General features: G+C 40.7%; 1 protein-coding gene across 6 annotated transcripts in view; it reads right to left on the reverse strand.

The window, feature by feature from the left end:
• Positions 1-4720: 4720 nt before the first annotated feature.
• The window catches only part of NPNT (nephronectin), an 82716-nt gene continuing 66543 nt past the window's right edge, over positions 4721-20893 (reverse strand). For 4 of the 6 annotated variants that reach the window (XM_045471230.1, XM_045471200.1, XM_045471211.1 and 1 more), the window contains 4 exons: positions 18217-18303; positions 17644-17742; positions 8979-9235; positions 4721-7621 (listed from right to left, as the gene is read on the reverse strand). In XM_045471230.1, the coding sequence (XP_045327186.1) occupies positions 7511-7621; positions 8979-9235; positions 17644-17742; positions 18217-18303 (554 nt within the window). In that variant the 3' untranslated portion in view covers positions 4721-7510. The remainder of the gene's footprint in view (positions 7622-8978; positions 9236-17643; positions 17743-18216; positions 18304-20893) is intronic. The other 2 variants (XM_045471216.1, XM_045471225.1) reach the window with 2 other exon arrangements.

Here is a 20893-nt window from a genome sequence, read left to right on the forward strand (position 1 = left end):
TAAATTGTGCAGAGTATTATAATCCTTTCTATTTCTGTAAGGTTAGTGATAATGTCCCCTCTCATTTTGATTTTTTTATTAAGTCCTTTTTCTTGTTCAGTCTAGCTAGATACTTATCAATTTTCTTCATCAAAGAATCCACTTTTAGTTACATTCATTTTCTTTTTTTTTTATTTAAAAAAAATTTTTTTTCAATGTTTATTTATTTTTGGGACAGAGAGAGACAGAGCATGAACGGGGGAGGGGCAGAGAGAGAGGGAGACACAGAATCGGAAACAGGCTCCAGGCTCCGAGCCATCAGCCCAGAGCCTGACGCGGGGCTCGAACTCCCGGACCGCGAGATCGTGACCTGGCTGAAGTCGGACGCCTAACCGACTGCGCCACCCAGGCGCCCCATGGTTACATTCATTTTCTATATTATTTTTCTGTTCATGTTTTCAAATGTCCGAATCTTTATTTCCTTTCTTCTACATATTGTGATTTAATTTGCTCTTTTTTTTCTAGTTTTATAAGGTTGAAGTTTATATTATTGATTTCACTTTCTTCTTTTTTTAATATAGGCATTTAAGCAGTGTTTTAGCTGTATTCCATAAGTTTGGGCACATTGTATTTTCGTTTTTATTAATCTGAAAATACTACTTTTTCCATGATTTTGTCTTTTAGCCATTGATTATGAGCATGTTATTTAATTTCCATATATGTGAGTTTCCCAAATTTCCCTGTGTTACTAATTTCATTCCATTGTGGTTGAATGACACATTTTGTATAATTTCAGTACTTTTACACTTACTGATACTGTTTTATGGCCTAACTTATAGTCTGTCAACATCTGTATACATCTGAGAAAAATGTATATTCTTGTGTTGTTGGGCAGAGCATTCTATAGATGCATGTTAGGTCTGGTTGGTTGACAGAATTTTTCTAGTCTTCTATTTCCTTGTTGATCTTAAGTCTAGTTGTTTTCTCCTTATTGAAACTTTATCCTTCTGTTCCACAGAATGGATCTCAAGTGATCTCTTTTCAAGTTGACTGTTTCTCCTGTGAGCTCAGACCTGCTGTTGAATATCTTAGTGAATTTTTAATTTTAGTAATAGTACTTATTATATTCAGAATTTATGTTCTTTTAAAATACTGTCTATTTATTGATATTCTCTATTTATTGAGACCCAAAAGTTTCTTCAAAGAAAAAAGGCACTGGAATTTACTAAATTTTTGTGAATGTAGCTCTTGCAACCATGGAACTTTAGTCCTTGTAACAGTTAATATTAACAGAGATAGAGGCCCCAGGTTCCTCAGTGTATTAAGTCCTTCTTACTCAAATGGGACCCCGGAACTTAGTGACCATCACCTTTTGAGATGGTTAGAAGTACAGAATCTCAAGCCCCACTCCAGATCACTGAATCAGAAGCTGCATTTCAATAAGATCTTTAGATGATTCCCACACACATCAGAGTTTAAAAAGTGGTGGGCCAAAAGTTCTGGAACCCACCATGTTTTCAGAGCCTTCAAGGTACCATATACTACTTTTCAGAAGAATAGTTTTGCATTGATTATATATGACTTGAAAAATGTCCATCTTCGTCTCTAGATTACAAACCCATAGGGGAAGTCTGCTTCCTGTTGTATACCACAGTCACACACATAGTTAAGTGCTATCAAATCTGTCCAGAAAATCAGTGAAGTGGACCCTGGAATCTCATACTTACCTGCTTCCTCCAACCCTCACCTCAAATAGGTTTTGCAAGAGTTTATCTTCTTAGTTAACCTACTCAGAAGACCTGAGATTTGTTTGGATCTCCTAGGGATGATTAGGAAGGATCTCTGAAATAAGGAAATATCTCTGAGACAAGGAAACTGTCGTTTTTCTTTCCCTTTTGCTAAAGTATGTACTTATCTAAAATTTGAGTTCCTCAGCTGATAAGGGTTCTCTGCATATTGGAAAGAAAGAAGCCATTGGGCACATTTTTTATAATTCTGCAGAATGAATTTTTTACTGATTTTTTTTTTTAAGACAAGTATAGTTGAAACACAATGTTACATTAGTTTCAGGTATACAACAATGATTTGACAATTCTATATCCTATGCTATGCTCATCACAATATACCTACCATCTGTCACCATACAACACTATTAGAATACCATTGCCTATATTCCACATTCAGTAATTTTATCTCCACTTCTTCATTTCATGATTGGGAGTCTGTATCTCCCACTCCCCTTCACCCACTTTGCCCATCCCCACATTTCCTCTGGCAACCATCACTTCTCTGTATTTACGAGTCCGATTCTGCTTTTGGTTTGTTTATTCACTTGTTTTCTAGAGTATACATATAAATGGAATTGCGGTATTTGTCTCTGCCTTCTTTTTTATAAGTTTATCTTGAGAGACACAGAGAAAGTGTGAGCAGGAGAGAGGCAGAGAGAGAAGGAGAGAGAGAATCTCAAACAGGCTCTGCACTTAAAAATTTTTTAAACGTTTGTTTTTGAGAGAGAGAGCATGAGTGGTGTGTGTGTGGTGGGGGGGGGGTGTCTTGTTTTTTCATTTGGAGCATATTTCTCTCTCTCTACATTTTGCTTGACTTTCTGTGTTTGTTTCTAGAAGTTAGGCAGAATAGCTACTTCTAAACTTGAAGGAATGGTTTGTGTATGGTCATTCTCTGTGTAGACTGTATATGCTTGGCAAGTTTGGCTGGCTTGAACTGTGGCTGGCATGGGCTGGGGGTCCCGGGGCACTTTGTGCTGGAGCTGCCCTGGTGGGATGGCCAGAGCTGAAGTCATGGGCTGGGGGAAGTCCCAAGGCTCTCCACACAGAGGGTACCCTGGTAGGACGGCTGAACCTGAAGTGGGTACAAGCCAGTGTGTCCTGAGGCTTTTTGCAGAGAGAACTCCCTGCCTGAGCAGCCGGAGCTGAGGTAAGGTATGGGGTACAGCGTCCTGGGGTGCTCAATGCATAGGGCCATCCTAGCAAGTGGTCTGGGGCCAACGCTGTATGGGTCTGGAGTATTCTGGGGTACATTTTGCCTGTTACTTTGGTGAAACAGCTGGGGCTGTAGTGAATGCTGACCAGGGGTGTCCCAGTGTGTGCTGTGCTAGGGCTGCCTCAGTGGGACTGCTGGGGCTGGTGTGGGCTAGGGGCCCAGGGCCCCTGAGGTGGTAAGCTGGCTTGGGCACCTGGACTGCATTCATCCATGCTATCAATGTGAATGAGGAATGTTAGCCATGCCCTGACCTGCCCCGAGACTTTCAGTAGTTCTCCCACCATTTGGCAGCTTTCTAAGGCTCGATCTTCTGTTATTTTTCTTTTGTTTTTGAGTTCTAGTTAGTTAATATACAGTGTAATAGTTTTGGGTGTACAATTTAGTGATTCAGTGTTTCCATACATCACCCAGTGCTCATCACAAGTGCCCTCCTTAATCCCCATCACCTATTTCATCCATCCCCCCCACCCCACCTCCTCTTTTCTCCCATGGTTTTTCTTAAATTCCACCAATGACTAAAATCATATGGTATTTGTCTTTCTCTGATTTATTTCACTTAGCATCATACAGTCTAGCTCCATCCATGTCATTGCAAGTACCAAGAGTTCATTCTTTTATGGCTGAATAATATTCCATTGTATATACATACCACATCTTCATCCACTCATTTGTCTATAAACATTTGGGCTCTTTCCATAATTTGGCTATTGTTGATAATGCTGCTATAAATATTAGGGTGCATGTATCCCTTCAAGTTAGTACTTTTGTATTCTTTGGGTAAATAACCTAGTAGTGCAATTGCTGGGTCATAGGGTAGTTCTATTTTTAACTTTCTGAGGAAGCTCCATACTGTTTTCCAGAGCGGCTGCACCATTTTGCATTCCCACCAATAGTTTCAGAGGGTTCCCTCTTCTCCACATCCTCGTCTAGGGCTGGATCTTTTGTATACTAATTGCTCTTTGTTTTAAATTTATTTTGAGAGAGAGAGCAAGCGAGCACGAACAGGGGAGGGGCAGAGAGAGGGAGATCGAGAATCCCAAGCAGGCTCTGTGTTGTCTGTGCAGAGCCTGACCTGGGGCTCGATCCCACAGACTAGGAGATCAAGACCTGAGCTGAAATCAAGAGCCAGACGCTTCAATTGACTGAGCCACCCAGGCACCCCTGCTAGTGGCTCTTTTAAACGCCAGATTTTCCTCTTTGTCCTGCAACAGGGGAATTTGTTGAGGGGCCCCCAGGACTATCCCTCATTACAGTTTGCAGTGCCAGGATGGGGGTTCATTACCTTGTCAGGAAAACTTTTAATCCTGAATGATGTCCTTAGTTTTGTTTCCTTATAGTTGTTTTCTCCATCAGGAAAGGTTATTGGAATACGAGTAAACTACCATAAACTAACAAAACCAACACTAGTAAAAAAAAAAAAAAAAAAAAAAAGGCTTTTCACTTCTAATTCCTATATATTGATATATTCTAGTTTATCCTGCCTTCCTATAAAAGGACTTGAGGCTAATGTTGAAGTGAGATACAAGGGAATGTAACTAAAGCAATTTGCTAAGGTATGACGTGCCCTGTGCGTGCTGATGAAGAGGGTCTCCTGTTTCATAGCCTAGAAAGCATCCTGATGTGGGTCACTTCCAAGCAGTAAGAGGGGTTCTACGATAGATGGCCTACGTGAAACCTCAGACTGCTCCAGTATTCTCCTGACTAAAAACAAAATAAAACTCAAACAATAACAGACAATAGGTATCATTAACAGTGCTTTTATTTACAAAGAATTATTTTTATTTGGCTGTTTGGAAAACCACTAACATTTTTCACTTTAGAAAACATTAAATAATAAACAAGATGTTATACAGTACTTTGGATAACTTCTGTCAGTTTAGTGCAATCCATTATTGGCACCTAAAAGTGACATTTTCAATTATTTCCCCCTTTCCTCTTCACTTGTGCAGTTAAATGACCACAAAGGAAATGAATCATTAAAAATGGATCTAAAGCCATACCATCTGGCCCCTATTCAAAGGCTCACAGATTTACATCCCTGCTCCCATCCTGCCTTCACCAAGTGAAATGACTAAAGATACTCTGTTGGTAATTTTTTTTTTTTTTTTTTGGAAAAATAGGTGAATTTGTGGAACTTGGGAGATTCCCATTGACAAATGAAACTGAATTATAGCGGCTGGGTGAAGCAAGGATCATGAAACTGGTGTTGAGCATAGCATAGCACTCTCTATCAGTGGCCAATTTGTCACACACATTGCAGAGAGAATGCACCAGATTAAAAAAAAAAAAAACAAAACAAAAACAACTCTCTAGCCTCTGTTCCTTGCTATGGTCTCTTTAAAAACCTGAACTATCATCCACTGAACAGGTGAAAGGGTTATACTTTTACCAAAAAAAGAAACGAACCCTACCACATTAGGACATCATTGAGATAGGGAAAAAAAAAACAAAAACAAAAACAAAAAACAATATTCTTAAAAGAGTATGATGGACAGATATTTTACTGTTTTAATCCTGTTAGGTTTGCCATAAAGGGAGAGATCTTTCAGTGAGCTCCCCATTTGATGGGTTTTTTCCCCCTTTTGATTCTCCTCCATTAGGAGGCTAAGAGGTAAATGCCTAAATTAGACCTTGGCCTCATCCGAATGACTAAGTTCCGAAGATTTTCATTACCTAGTAATAGGATCAAAACAGCTTTTGGAAGATTCTTTAATCTGTCACTCTATCTTGATGTAAGAACATCTTTAACCATCTTAAATAAACACATTTTTATCTATTTTTAAACCTTCGAAGAGGGTGAGGGAGAAAGAGAAAAGAGAGGGAGAGAAAGAAGAGAGACAGGGAAAGGGAGAGAAAGAGAAGAGGGAGAGGGAGAGAAAGAGGAGAGGGAGAGAGATTAACTTTTTTTTTTTTTTTTAACAAAGGATTCTAATTTAACAATTGTCCCTGCCAGGAAATGCCCCCTCACACTCCAGTCTAGGCCTGTTTCCTCTTGTTCTATTCTTAGCGCATATGGAGAACAGCTGGTCACCATCCTCTCTGTACCAACCATTCATACACTTGAAAACCAGCAATGGTTTGCCCCTCAGTCTTCTCTTCTCCACGCTGGATAATCCCAGTTCCTTTAATTTTTCATCATAGATCTTTTTTTCCAACCCTTTAATCATCTTTGTGATTCCTGGCAAAAACAGCAGAGAATATTTTGATTACTTAATCAGGAATGAAGTAAAAGTCTCAGGACTAAGTTGCCTTTTAAAAGTTAGGTATTTTTTTCATATATAGGTAAAATCGGCAGGGAGGAAATGTGGTTGGGGGGAGGGTTCCCAGATTTTATTGCTCTAATGTGTGCGTGAGTCCCATTCCAACACATCAATGCATCCAGGCACAGGACCTGCTCCCTGACCCCTTCTGACAAGACGGCACATACGTTAGGAGCTAGACCTGCCTCCATGTATGCGGATCTAAAACCTGTATGAAAATCTGTCCCAACGGAGCTTCCCCCACACTTCCCCTCACCCTTCCATAAACAGGATCTTTTCTCTGAAACAACCAGAACTTTTACAACATGTTTTACTGATTACCAAAGAGCGCCATGTTATTATGGTAAAAACTGTTGGTTTTAAAGTATACCCTGGAACAGTGAGAGTTTTATATGTAAACTTCAGCTTCTTGTCCACATGAATGGTTCGCTATCCTGTATCGTGATCAAACTCAAGGCCATGAAAAAATTCATCCCTCCACTACCACACCTGACATCTCTTCCAATTTTCTCTTGCTGCCAAAATAAGGTCATGGAACTGGATGACATTTCACCGGGTATTTTTTAATTCAAGAGCTCGCAAGCTGCCTTTTCCCTTGCAACTAGAGTCTGTATATATTAGGAACACGTAACTACTTAATATCAATAGCACATTTACACGAAACACAATACTACTAACGAAGGATTACGTGTCCATTCTACGTCATGTCTTTAAAAGAAAAATACAGATAACGAGAATAAATGCATCTTGATAAGTTACACACCCTTCTTTTATAAAGTGAATGGCAGTAAAAGTCAGAGTTCAGGTCAGGCCAGAGCTAACAAGCCAAGGGGAGAAACCAATTTCACAAGCACATTGTACAACATCTCTTAGGGGAAGTCAATACTACTCATGGTACAACACTGAACAGATAACAGAATGGCCATTTGCACAGATTTCCTTTGAAAACTTCTCCCATGGTTTGCTACTAGGAACACCTGTAACCAGAAGGAGCGATGGCACAGGTCACATCCAGGGCCCGTCCCAAAAAAGACACAGGATGGAAAGCAACACCGAAAGCTGGCTTGGATGTGTCTACAGGTGCCCCCTATATTCCAAGGAGGGTGTCACTATTCACTGGAATTGCACAAAAGCAGGCCAGCAAGGTGTGGGTCACCCACCAGACCTTCTCTTGACCCACTGACCCATTCTTCTCCTAGACCTGATAAGAGGGAGGAGAGGACAGGAGGTGAAGATTGGAAAAAGAAAAGAGCCACAGGGGGAGTTCATTGCTAGTTCGGGAGTTGCTCGCGTTCTTCAGAGCAGTGGCCTTTTCTCAGGCTCACATCATCCAATCCAATCTCCCCAGTGTGGCCACGCCTTTTTTCACCTCTGAAGATGACCTAGGGAGAGAATGCACACACCAGTCAAGCCTCCTCTGCCCCTTCCCAATGCCCATTCGTTTCACAAAATAAAGGCAAACGTTCCCCCAAAACCAAACAGTAAACTTACTCGACAGAAGGAAAGACTAGAACATAGCCAGGGTCACCTGAGGCTTGCCTTTTGGTAGAAACTGAAATCATGAGTAAACTGTTAATCAGACACATGTTACTCTTTAAAAAGCCATTGTGAATGACAGACTACTTCAGTTTAGGAATGTTTATGAAGCGGACACTTTGTGAAAGATTACCAAGGACAGAAGTAAATGAGACAGATATAAAGATGTAGAAATAAGAGCCAAAACTCTGGAAGATCATAATCAGGCCGCCTATCGTGGATGTTTGCTATTTCCTCCTTGGGTTAGGCTGACTTTGTTGGCCTAAAATGGACTCAGACCAAACACCATACTGAAATCACAGTGTTGTTTTACCTACGTAAAGAACAAAAACTTTCTTGTATTTTATCTTCTGTAGATCATCCTTGCTTTTTTAAAAACAGAAACCTTCCTGTGCTAGGATTTGAAATGCCTTTTTTTTTCCAGACAATGTTACACTTTTTTTCAAAGAGTACAATAAATCTAAGACGGATAAAAGCTTATATAAATGGAGTCTATCCCTTTTAACATAGTTTCTCGAAACTATATCTGTGGTCACCTATGCATAATCTCCTAATAGCAAGGTTTATGAATAGGAGCATAAAGATGCTCCTCCAAAAACATTATTTCGGCGGGATGCTATAGTGCATCTTATTGCCACCTATGACTTGATTACTTAAGATAAAACTTACATACTCAATCAAAGCTTTTCCCACATCCTCTCCTGAATAGGACTTCCCAAGCATATTGTTCTGGGTTCCCACCCAAGGCTGTTTAACTATGATCTCTGAGGCAAAGGGGGAAAAAAAAAAAAAGACTTTAAAGAAATACTTCAAAAAAGAAACACTTTAGGGTAACTGAAAAATAAAGGAGTTGAAGAAAAAGGAAAAGCAGCAACAGTTAAGCTCACCCCCTCTGCCCTTTCAAGTTGCTGTTAACTTTTTTTTTTTCCTTTTCGATTCCTGAATTTTCTTCACTAAAAATAGGGAATTTTCACCAAGGCTGGGGGGAGAGTGGCAGTGATCAGAGGTTGCAACGAAGAACATAAGCAGCAGCAAAAGGGATTAAAGGAAGAGGCAATGAATGAACGGAGCTCTCATACCCAGAAAAACAAAGCTTTGTGCCTGAATTAATGAAGAGAACAAGGCTTCTTCAGATTCAGATCCTACAGTTCTCCTCTGAAAGGAAAACTTCCCAGGCTCTGCCTCCTTCGCGGTTCTACTTACGCTCTTGACGTCAGCCCCTCGCAAGGTGATCTGTGTGTGCCTCCAGCCACGGCCACCATTTCTTCCCCACAGGGCTGCTCCGTGGGCACCGTGTTTTCTCACAAACACCTGGAGCGTGCCGGAGTGCAGCCCAGTCACCTTGTGCCTGAACGACAGGCACAGGTCCCCTGAATGCATGAGGTGGCCGAGAGGTAGCACCAAGCGAGCGGCCTTTCCCCCTGGGCCTTTGGCTCCCGAGACTGTCAGATATTGTCCACCTGGAATGGGAAAAGCAGGGCTGTGTGTGTACGTGCCGACATCCCTTTCTAGCACAGACAGCATGGATGGCGAAACTTAAGTAAGATTTACTTTGCAGAAACTGCAAACTGGGATAGTCCCTTGTACAGAATTCCACATTTGCGGGGGTGGGGAGGGGGATCTTATTTCTATGCCTACTTTAAATTCTATGGTTTGTGTTTACAGAAAATACTTGGCTCCTGGAGAGTACAAATTATGGCAAGGACACGATAGATAATTAGTAATCCTAACACCATGAATATTTCCTGCTGAGTATGAGCAGACATACACGGGAAGACACAAGCTCCCCATCTCCTGATCCTCACCAGCGTCTGATTATGTTGTCAAGCTGGCTGGCTGGCTGACTCTAAATTGTCAGGGAGAATTTTCTATGTGGATAATTAACCTCCAGGCAGCAGAGCAGACGGTGATCTAAAGGGGCACTGGATCTGTTTATTCTCTCTTCTCTCCACTTTTTTTTTTTTTTTTTTTAATCTCTAAAGCAAGAAGGGTCCTTTGCAAAGGTCAGTTTTGCTGTTTTTCTTACATGGGAGTACGTCTAATCCCAGGAAGATGCAGAGGTGTTCTGGAAACCTCTACATCTTCCTGGAGCATCAATTTTTTTTGTAGGTAAGTAGCTTAAGACATGTTTATATCAAAGCAAATCTGTAACATGATACATAATATATAGAATGTTTATTACATTTACATGTACACAAATTAATAAACACTTTCAATTTGGACAAATCAGTCTGATGATGGCCTCAGATCCCTAGGGCTACAGAGTTTGCTTCCCCCTATTGTTAGAGTAACCACAATAGTGGGGGGCGGGTAGTTTAAGGAGCAGTGAAGTGGGGGGATATTGCTTCCCAAGAGAGGGAAAGTTGCAAGTAGTATTTGGAAACAGTCCATATACAAGTGACATCCCCCCACCAGCTGTTTTATTACAGCCAACTGAAAAACAACCCTGTGTTTCAGCACTGATTTGTCCGTAAGAAATATGTGGTTGGAATGCTGACCACATGCACCTGTTTTGGTAGAGACGCTGCTTATTTCTCAGTGAAAAGATAAACCATCCTTTCTTATGCTTAATCTGTGTAAAACAAGATTATTTGGGGGATGTCCTATTCTTCAAGTGACTGCTCTACCAAGTTCCCTCTGAGCATTCACAGGACCAAATAGGCAACTAGCATATACTTCCCTGGGCCAGGCTCTTTAAAGGGAACACCTTCAGCCCTGCTAACTGGTCTCTGAAGTGAACAGGAATTTGGTGTGTTGTGCATCTGCAGAAACCAAGGCTTGGAGAGGTGAGGGCACCCAAGGGGTCGTCTGGCCAGTGAGGGGCAGGGAAACACTTTGCGCTCAGAACTGCCTGGCCTCCTATGCAGCGCCCGCTGCTCTCAGACCGAAATCCCTGGTTTACGGGTTTCTGTCCCCCAGCAGACCGTGAACTCGTTGATGTCAGGACCAACCTTTCCCCCAAACCACCCCATTTTACATTCCTGCCACATGGTAGAGCTTTGAGGTCATGTGTTGAATAAATGATATTCCAAGAACACAGCAAAAACCTGAGGGGAAATAGGTCCTGGAGGCATGTACTTGACTCAGCGAACACACACATATTTCTTTTCCTCCTGTCCCTGTGCCTTGCCAAATTAATCCAAACAATATTTGGGGCCAAAACATTTAGCTGGGGCTTACGTGTCTCCCTGTAAGTCAGCTTTGAATCATCACAGGTATTTGGGTTAAGACTAAGATATAAGGTTATTACAGTTAACCTGCAAGTTTTAAGAAAACAAGGATTACCTTAAGACCCTGTGGAATGTTCGCTAATATCTCTATGCCAGACACTGCAGGCAAACCACGACATGAGAGTCAATTAGTCCTTTTGCACAGGTATTTAAAGCTACAGCGTAAATCACGGTGAGCGGTGAGCAAGGCCACCACTGCTCTTCCTCTATAGAGTTGCTCTGGGGGAACCAGGTTTTTGTTTTACGTTAAAGGATTCTTTCCCTTTTTAAAAGGAAATGTTACCAGGGTGCCGTGGTAGCTAAGGGAAAAATGGATCTCGTGCTTCAAACAAGTTACCTATTAGATAAAAATTTTATTTCTGATTCCAAAATACTGGTTTAAATATAAAACTATATTAGACACTTTCATGGTTTCAGTTTAAAGCATTATAGTATCGAAAGTGTTTTTTTTTTTTTTTTTTTTTTGAGAAACAATGCTGCAGAACTTGCCAGAAAGTTAGGCGATAAAATTTGAAGGTACTTATTTGTAACTCTACACTGGTTTGTGCCTTTACAACTTCAATTTACAAAGACAACAACATAATGTCCATTACCTTACCTATTAATTGTGTGGCCAAAAGAAAATGAGGGGGAGTTTGGCAGTTTTACTTATACATCATGGCCTTGCTGAGAAACCAGCCCAGCTAGACAACTAAGATCATTACAGTTTGCTGGGATTTACCTCTCAAATACAAAGGGCTTAATTTTTTGTTTTTAAAAAAATTTTTAACGTTTATTATTGAGAGAGACACAGAGCGTGAGCAGGGGAGGGGTAGAGAGAGGGGGAGACACAGAATCTGAAGTAGGCTCCAGGCTCTGAGCTGTCAGCACAGAGCCCCATGCAGGGCTCGAACTCACGAACGGTGAGATCGTGACCTGAGCCAAAGTCAGACACTTAACCGACTGAGCCACCCAGGCACCCCAATTTTTTGTTTTTTAAACAGAAGTAATACAGTAATGCCCACTGTAGGAAAAACAGAAGTACAAAAGCATAGAGAAAATTTAAATAAGCCATGATCCCAAAAACCAGAGATAATTACTAACATTTTAACTTCTGAACATTGTCCTATGGAGATATATGAATGCTAATGCACATGAGTATAAACATTTTCCCAGTGTGGTAACTTCCTTTTTTTCATGAAATATATTAGCCATTTTTCTGTCAACAAATAGACATTCTTCATAGCTCCAAGCATGCCATTAATAATTTAGCCAGTTTCTTCGTGAAGAACATTTAAGTTTCAAATTTTTATTTAAAAGTTTTTTTTTTTGTAATTTCAAGTTTTTATTTAAATTCTAGTTAGTTAACATACAGTATTAGTTTCAGGAGTAGACTTTAGTGATTCATCACTTACACCCGTGCTCATCATAGCAAATGCCCTCCAAATTTTTACTTTTAAGATAAAAATAGCACAAAACAGTAAGATGAGCAAAAAAAAAAAAAAAAATCTGAAAAACATAAAAAGAACCAAGTTCCCGTTTTATCTAAAGAGCTTTACAAATCAAACATGCACAAAATAAAGGGCATCATAGAAAAAAAATTACTTAAATCCTGTGAAAAGTTGACCATCTTTTCCTATAAGAGAAAGTCAAATTAAAAGGGGAGGCCTTGTCACATTTAAATTTGGCAAGGATAAAAATAATTTAGGGGCAGCTGGGTGGCTCAGTCAGGTAAGTGTCCTGCTCTTGATTTTTGGCTCAGGTTGTGATCTCACGGTTTGTGGGATCGAGAGCCCCATCGGGATTCACACTGACAGTGTGGGGGCCTTAGAATTCTCTCTAACCCCCTCTCTGCCCCTCCCCTGCGTGCACGTGCTCTCTCTCAACCTTAAAAAAAAATAGTTGGATAAGATCTATTGGGAATGGTTCTTAAATATTATTGGCAGAAGCATAAATTGCTACAACTCTTATGAAGGGCAATTTTGAGAACTTATCAAAATTCAAAATGCTAATTCCCTGTGACCTAGCCATTCCAATTTAGGAATTTATCCTACAGATATATTCAAGCGTATATGAAATGATACATGGACAATCTTCACTGGAGCACTGTTCTGCTGGAATGTGCCTCAGTGGATGGCTGGTTAAATATAGTGTGGTACATCGAAGAAGGAATGGAGTTAACAGCCATAAATAAGAATAAGGGTGTTCTGTTTACAGGACAATCTTCAACAACAATAGCTAATACTGTTTTATTGGTAACTAACTGTGGGCCAGGCACTGCTTTAAATATTTTACATACGTTTAATAGATATGACCATCTCCACTTAAATAACTTGCTCCAAGTCAAAGCTAGTGAGCAGTGGCACTGGGTTTCAGCCCAAGCCTTTGGGCTTCAAAGTCCATGTGCCTCTAAACTCTTCAAAGACAGTATCTTCTGGGGTACCTGAGTGGCTCAGTTAAACATTGGACTTTGGCTCAGGTCTTAAGCTCACAGTATGAGTTCAAGCCCTACCTCGGGCTCTCTGCTGCCAGAACTGAGCCCGACTTTGGATCCTCTGTCTCCCTCTCTCTTTGCCCCTCGCAGCTCATGCGTACTCACTGGCTGTCTCAAAAATAAGACATTAAAAAAACGAAAGGACAGTATCTTCAAATGACAAAAGCAAGATGCTGTTGTGTAGAAAAAGATCCCTCTGGAAAGATAAGCAAGAAACTAGTTGCCATCTGGAGAGGGTAACTGGGGGCCAGGGCTGGGAGAGGGAGTTTTTATTTTCACTGTTGAGTTGTTTTTCCATGTTTGTGTATTTCAAAATAATATTTAATGCTGCAACAGACACGCTTGCATGTACATGCTGGCTTACTTGCTATATATTTAAGTGAGTAGTGATCAGTAGTAGACAGAGCATTGAGTCAGCTTCCTTTAACCCTGATCCCCAGAGATTGGGGTTTCAGGAAAAGCCCCCACCCCCATCCCAGGGTCAAGCCTTGACATTTACAGAAGGGTGTGTCTTCAGGGCCACAGCCACATGCCTGCAGCACATCACATCAGTCAGCAGCACAATCTTCTCTGTCCCTTAGAGGCATGCATTAATTCCACTCTCTCACAATTAGGTTGAAGACTGAATGTGATAAACAAAACCTAATGAGCACCAGGAAGAAGAGCCAGCAAATGAATTTACTTTGCAGCTGTTTCTCAAAGTTGTGTGTTTTAATTGAGGGTTTTCTTAGAGATATTAGCATATGAGAATATCTGCAGATCTGGATCTTGCATAAGAAATGCACATTAAAATCAGTCGTAACTGGAAATCCAAATATATATTCCTTTACAAATGGCATAATCTAGATAGAAGCAAGTAAACAATAAGCTTGGTAATTAGGCAATACAAAGGAATCATTTATTAAATTGGTTATATTCTGCTCTGGTCTTAGCTTGTGATACACACACACTCACGCCCCTGAACTTCCTAGAAGAAAAACAGGCATTTTCCATACTAAGCTTTAATAGTATTTCCATCAGTATTTGGTTAGATTTTCCCAACATATTCTAAAAAGTTTGTCTGCAATTCCACCATGACATATGCCACGCATTGCTATGCCTTCTTTCACTCTGCCACCCTTTGGTCTTCCATCCACTTTCCAAGCCAGAGCCCTGCTGCTCAGTAATCTCTTTGGGATGACCTGGGGGCATTCGAATCTGAGTCAGAGGCTCTTGGAGGCTGTGTATGAGGTTTTCTAATTCAACCCTTATCCACTGCTCAAAACAACCTCTTGCTGTATGTCACCCAAACACCCCCACCAGGGGAGACCTCCCTATTTCCATGTCATTCTGTTCTTTTTAGACAGCTCTGTTGATTGCAAAGTTCCGAGAGTGAACCAAAACTGATCTTCCTGTAGCTTTTACCTACTGATCTGACTTCTCATCCCCTTGTTGTTGGTCAAGTATTTGAAAAGAAGTCTTGCTCCATTACTTCTTCCCCAAGCTAAACATTTTGGTTCTTCACTTGTTTCCCATAGGCTTCAAGCTACCTTTCCATCTAGGTCATTTTCTTATGAGTGACCTACAATTATCTCTATTCTTTTCAGATGAGAAAGAACCCACCAAAGTGGATTTTCCACTCTGGAAAAAATATCCTATGTCTATGGAAATGACAGTGATGACACAGATTCCGTTCAAAAAGGCTTTCACCTCTCTTATTTGAGTAACTTCCCTGTGCATCCTAGCTATCAACAGAAGGGAGGAGGGAAGGGACAAAAGCAGAGAAGGAACATGTTTTACCTGCTGGCCCCTTACGTGAGCCAGTCTGAGCTGGACTGGAGATGAGGGTCTGAGAAGCTCCCCCTGATTGTTCTGAAGTTACCTGTAGCTCGTTATAATACTAAGATTTCTTCCTAGGGGCAGTTTTATGCCATCTTTTGAATATACAATGTATGCACTCGCATGCCTACATGTTAGGCATGCACAGTTGAACCAAAAAATGCCTATGCAAGCCTCTTGCCCCTTCCCCCTAATACACTGAATGAAAGCTTCCTGTACTAACCCCATGGGGAGACAGTGCCTTGAGAGCTAGCTCCCTGTCTCCTTCCTTGGAACAATAAAAAGTTTCTAATTTTCAACATTTCCTGAAGTTTTCAGTCTGACCCCTAGAATCTGTTTACACTAAGGCACTTCCTCCCCTTCCCACACGTGTGTAGTTGGTTTCTAGACCATGAGCCATACCCTGCACTCACTCTGCATACATTTCACCCTCTTAAATATCGCCTATTGATCTAATGTTTTAGAGCTAATTTCTTTCAGCACACACTGCCACTTTCTCCTTGGGCTCTGAGTCATTCTACTCTGTTTGGCTGGTATGTCTTCAATATGCAAGTTCAATACCCAATTCATCCAAATTGGTAAAACCTGGAGCAACCCCAGAAGCTCATCCTCCAGGGGCCAGAATCAATCATCAAGAGCTACCCAGTCACCCAAACAGCCATCACTTCCTTTCAGTTTGTTCTGTTCTGTCATAGCCAAATGGCCATTCCAAACGTTTTTGTCTACCATTCTAATTTCCAATCCTCTCTCTCAGAGGGCAAGTGGAATTTGGGGCACAACAAATTTAAACAGCAACATAGGTAATGACTAACAAAAAGTGTTTAAATACTATGCTTTAGAACCAATTTAGTATTTTAATTCTGAAAATCAAGTATTTTACATAGATTTTCTACGTAGGATGCCTACATGGAAGTATAATGAATTCTTCTGAGTTTAGCATGAATTATTCTCACAATGTACCTTACTTGAAAGAGTTACTCGTTACAGCCATGAACGGTGTGTACCAGCCTGTCACACATGACTGCTAAAGCTCCCTCATCCTGTAGCAAACTACTTCAGGTCAGTGGTCAAACCTACACTCCTGACATGTGCTGATCATAAACAGTGCACCTGCCGGAGATGGCTGAGGCCACAGGAAGTACAGGGACACCTGGAGGGGAAGTCCCTTGTTTAGCTTTGTGGCCTGAGGAAATGTATACCACCTCTGGGCCTCAGGATCTCCTTTGTGAAACAGGACAATATTACCTGCTTCACAGGATAAGAGTAGATTAAATAGAACCAATGAGATGATGAATGAGTCAGGACTGCAGTAGATATTAAATACATGGTTTCTGTCTTATTCACAGATATTTGTGACATTAATAATAACGTCATGCTCTGGGGTGCTTGGGTGGCTCAGTCGGTTGAGCATCCGACTCTTGGTTTTGGCTCAGGTCATGATCTAGAGGTTTGTGGGATCTGGCCCCATGCGGGACTCTGTGCTAACAGCAAGGAACCTGCTTGGGATTCTCTCTCTGCCCCCTCCCCTGCTCTTATTCCAACTCTCTCAAAAATAAACAAACAGATAACGTCTTGCTCAGAGTCACCTTAAATGAGAAGAGTGTTTGCGGGAGGCAGGCAGGTGGGGTCACTAAAATTTATTTTATAGCTAAGAGAAATCTAAAAACCCATTTAAGCTTATTGAATATTCATATTTTAAAAGCTTACTTCAAATTTTCATTTAAAAAATCTGTTATATTGCTACTGTAGAGCTACTCAGGCACCCCAGGAAGCATGCAATTTAAAAGTCTTAATTTTCCAAGCAGCTATGTCTAACTCAACCTTTCTAATAACATTCTCTTGTGGAATAAATGGTAGTAATTTGTAATTAATTTCACCAGCATCTAAAGTAGACTGAAATTTTTTCCAGAGAAATATTCACAACTTCACAGAAATTTCCAGTGTCTCTTTCTGCAATGTGTCAAATCTTTAAAAAGACCTAATTGAGAAAATAACTAGGGACTACCACCATGGCTGATGTACCATGATATTACTTCTTTCATGCTCGGGAATGGGGCACTATAAATAACTTGAAAATTATATGTTAGAATGAGTCTAAATGTTTTACTTACCAACCTCAGTGAGGGAAATTAGCTGGCCTTTTAGTGAACTACTTGTCTTCCCATAATATTATTCTAGTTTATTGCTAACAAGTTTAGTTCACTTAAAAAAATGGAATATGAAATGCTAAACGAGATCTTTCTTTACTGAATAAAGAGGGTAAACACAGAGGCATGTTACAGTGTTCTTGATTGTCAGAACTAGGACCCTCAGAGAGGATCAAACTGCTCTATATTAACGGTTTTACCTGTTGGATCTCTAACTGGTTCCCAGTGCAAGTCACTGTCTTTTTCTCTGATCCATCCACAAAGCCCATGGTCGAAATTACAACTGTGTATCAGAACACCTATGAGAAAATGACCAGAAAGATGAGTAGACCGCAAACCCAATGACTAACCATAAAAACAAACTTGTTCTCTGTCTGTACACATGTTCTCTTCCAGCCACATAGAACTACCCCACCAGATATCAAAGATCACACGAATCCTGACTTAGAACAATTGTGCCTGTGTGTTCAGCTGTAAGAATAGAACACGCCAATGTTGCCAAATTATGACCTTGTTACATCATCAGTTACAAAACATGATTTCCTCCTCACAGTTGAAGTGCAGCTTTAATATTTTTTTTAAAAGAAGACAATGATGATATATCATGATTTTCACTTAACAATTGTGGAACCGCAAAGGAAACCGAGTTGTAAAAAATAAAGTATGTTTTTTCCCAGACATAACTAAATAATCTACCATTTAAAAGCCATTTGCATGAAATGGAAGGAGACACTAAAATGTCATTGTAACACTACTAAAATGTAAGTATCTACCTGGATCATCCTTTGCTTCATCGTCTGCACTGACTCCTCTTTCAATTTCAAATATTTCAAACAAGTCATTTGAAGGCTGCCGTGGAACTGCAAGAGAGAGAAGTTTGGTTTGGATTGGGGAGGTATTGATAAAGGGGCATGCCTTTAATCACAGCGTAGGGGGAGAAGACCTAGGCATTTCATTCATCCGAAGAATCCAAAATATTTAATTAAAAATGTTACATGTCACGTTAAGATTCACGCGGTTTGTTCTACAGGCACTTCTACTATAACACTTATCTGAGTACAATTTTTGAAAATGTTTTTCAAGTGTTTCTAAAAGTCAACGTAAAAAAATTAAAAAGTCTTTGCCTGAAGAATACATTTTAAAAGAGCTACCCGTTTCTGGCAAAATATTCACCTCTGTCAAATTCTAGAATTTGTTTCTATGAAAAGATACATTATGAACTCTTAATTAAGGCTGTTTTTTAGTGGAAATTGCCTGCAACTGCAGTGAATGGTTTGATTTTCTAGCCACAGCATCAACTCGTCTCCAGTGAATGCTGCCCGCTGCTGAACTCCATCCACAATTCTTACCATCTCTAGGTTCCCTGGTTCCTTAAAGATCAGATCCAAACTCCCTGGGGAAGGATTCACAACTCACCCCCTAAAACACACATCACTGTCCAAACACACCATTCATTTTCATATCTCTGACTCCATCCCCAGCTTGGGATCCTCTTGTTCCTACTAGTTGACCTGCCAAACTTCCCCGTCTTCCTGCAAAGACCCAATGCAAACATCCCTGTCTGGGTAAAAACGTTCATGCCCCAGGCGAATCAAATTCTTTCCTTTTGTACCCTGCAAAGACTCGTGTTCGCATCTCTATTACAACCTTCCATAGAGAACTGTAGTTCTTCACATATATGCACGTCTGTCCCTCTAGGTTCTGAGGTCCAGGATGGCATCAGTCACGTCCTATTCATATGGCATTTCCAGGGCGTGACCTGGAGACAGGCCCTCAATAAATGTTTACCGAATGAATGTGAAAATCTTATCAGAAACTCACATTTTGTCAACCCTTTTCCTCAAGTGAACCAACTGGGCCAGAGCTGAAGAACCCATTTTTAAAAAACGGAGTCATTTAAAGCATTAGTTATTATTCAATATACATTTGTCCCCCATATGCCAAGAACCATGGTAGCCAAGGGGACAGGCAATAGGGTGAACAAGACCGACAAGGACCTGGCCCTCAGGGAGACTGCATTCTAGCTAGACAGGCCAACATTAAACATGTAGCTAAATCCACACTGGAATTCTAAATTCTGATGAGGGCTGCAAAGGAAAACCACCAGAAGATGTCATGAAGAGTAACTGGGGTGGGGATGGAGGGGGTATGTGGGAATGTTGGTGGAGGGGAATTCCTGGCCAAAGACCAGGGCATACTCCCTTTTCTACACCAGAACTTAAATTCATTAACTATATTTTTATAAGGCAGGGAGTAAAAGATGTAGAACACCAAGGAACAGACATTAGTCAGAAGGGTTCTTTTTCAACAATGTTCCTATTATTTTTAGCAAGAATTTTTTTTAATTAAGTAACAATCCCATAATATTCACACTGATGGTTTTTATTTTGCTTACTGCTTTTCAAGTTTTTCCCTTTTTGTTTCAAAAGTCCAAACAGCGGATACCCATCTCCTCTCCACACACACACTCACATATACCCAGCCTGAAAGGGATGGGAGAGAAGCCAGTCCATAGACTAGATCTAGGGATATAACCTGATCACAGGTGCCCTGGGCTGAGGTAACTGGCTATCCTCTTAAGTTTTTTTTTTTTTTTAACATTTACTTATTTTTGAGAGAGTGAGACAGTGCGTGAGTCGGAGACGGGCAGAGAGAGGGGGAGACACAGAATCCAAAGCAGGCTCCAGGCTCTGAGCCATCAGCACAGAGCCCAATGCAGGGCTTCAACTCAGAGACGGTGAGATCATGACCTGAGCTGAAGTCAGACACTCAACTGACGATCCCGCTCCCTCTCCCCTCTCTCTCTGTCTCTCTCTCCCCGAGGAGCCACCCAGGTGCCCCTGGCTACCCTCTTTTATACCCAAACGACTAACAGCAACAATACCCATTTTATAGCTTTTCTTTCTTCCTTTGGGCCTCTAAAAGGGAGACTGCCTCTTATTTACTTGAAATATTATAAAGTTGTAAGCAATCATGCTTCATTTCTCATTATATAGAAAGTGTAAAAAATTCTATAGAACAATCATTTTTTGTCTCTTGTTGTAACTTACACAACTCATCTCTGGACTGGAATAGCTCAAATCTTCTAGTACCGTATTATGGGACTGCTTTGTGGCTGTTTGTCAGCCTTTTTTTCTAGATGAAGGACACTCAAATGGTAAATAGAGTCTTGGTGTAGAGGGGGAGGCTGGTACAAAGGTTTCCTGGCACAAGGGGCCTATTTTTGGTGTTCTTAGAAGCTTCTTTATTACATGTGATCTTAAAACTGTAATACATATATTACAACATGGGGATAACTTCTAGTCACTGATATAACACCTGTCATAGGAAGCTTGCAATTAGCTTTCTTATAATATAGATGTTTCTAAGTGAATTCATCAATTCATTCTTTTTTTTTTTTTGAGTGTGTGTGTGTGTGTGTGTGTGTGTGTGTGTGTTTACTCTGTTGAT

The sequence above is a fragment of the Leopardus geoffroyi genome, chromosome B1 (genome assembly GCF_018350155.1).
Source record: "Leopardus geoffroyi isolate Oge1 chromosome B1, O.geoffroyi_Oge1_pat1.0, whole genome shotgun sequence".
NCBI lineage: Eukaryota > Metazoa > Chordata > Mammalia > Carnivora > Felidae > Leopardus > Leopardus geoffroyi.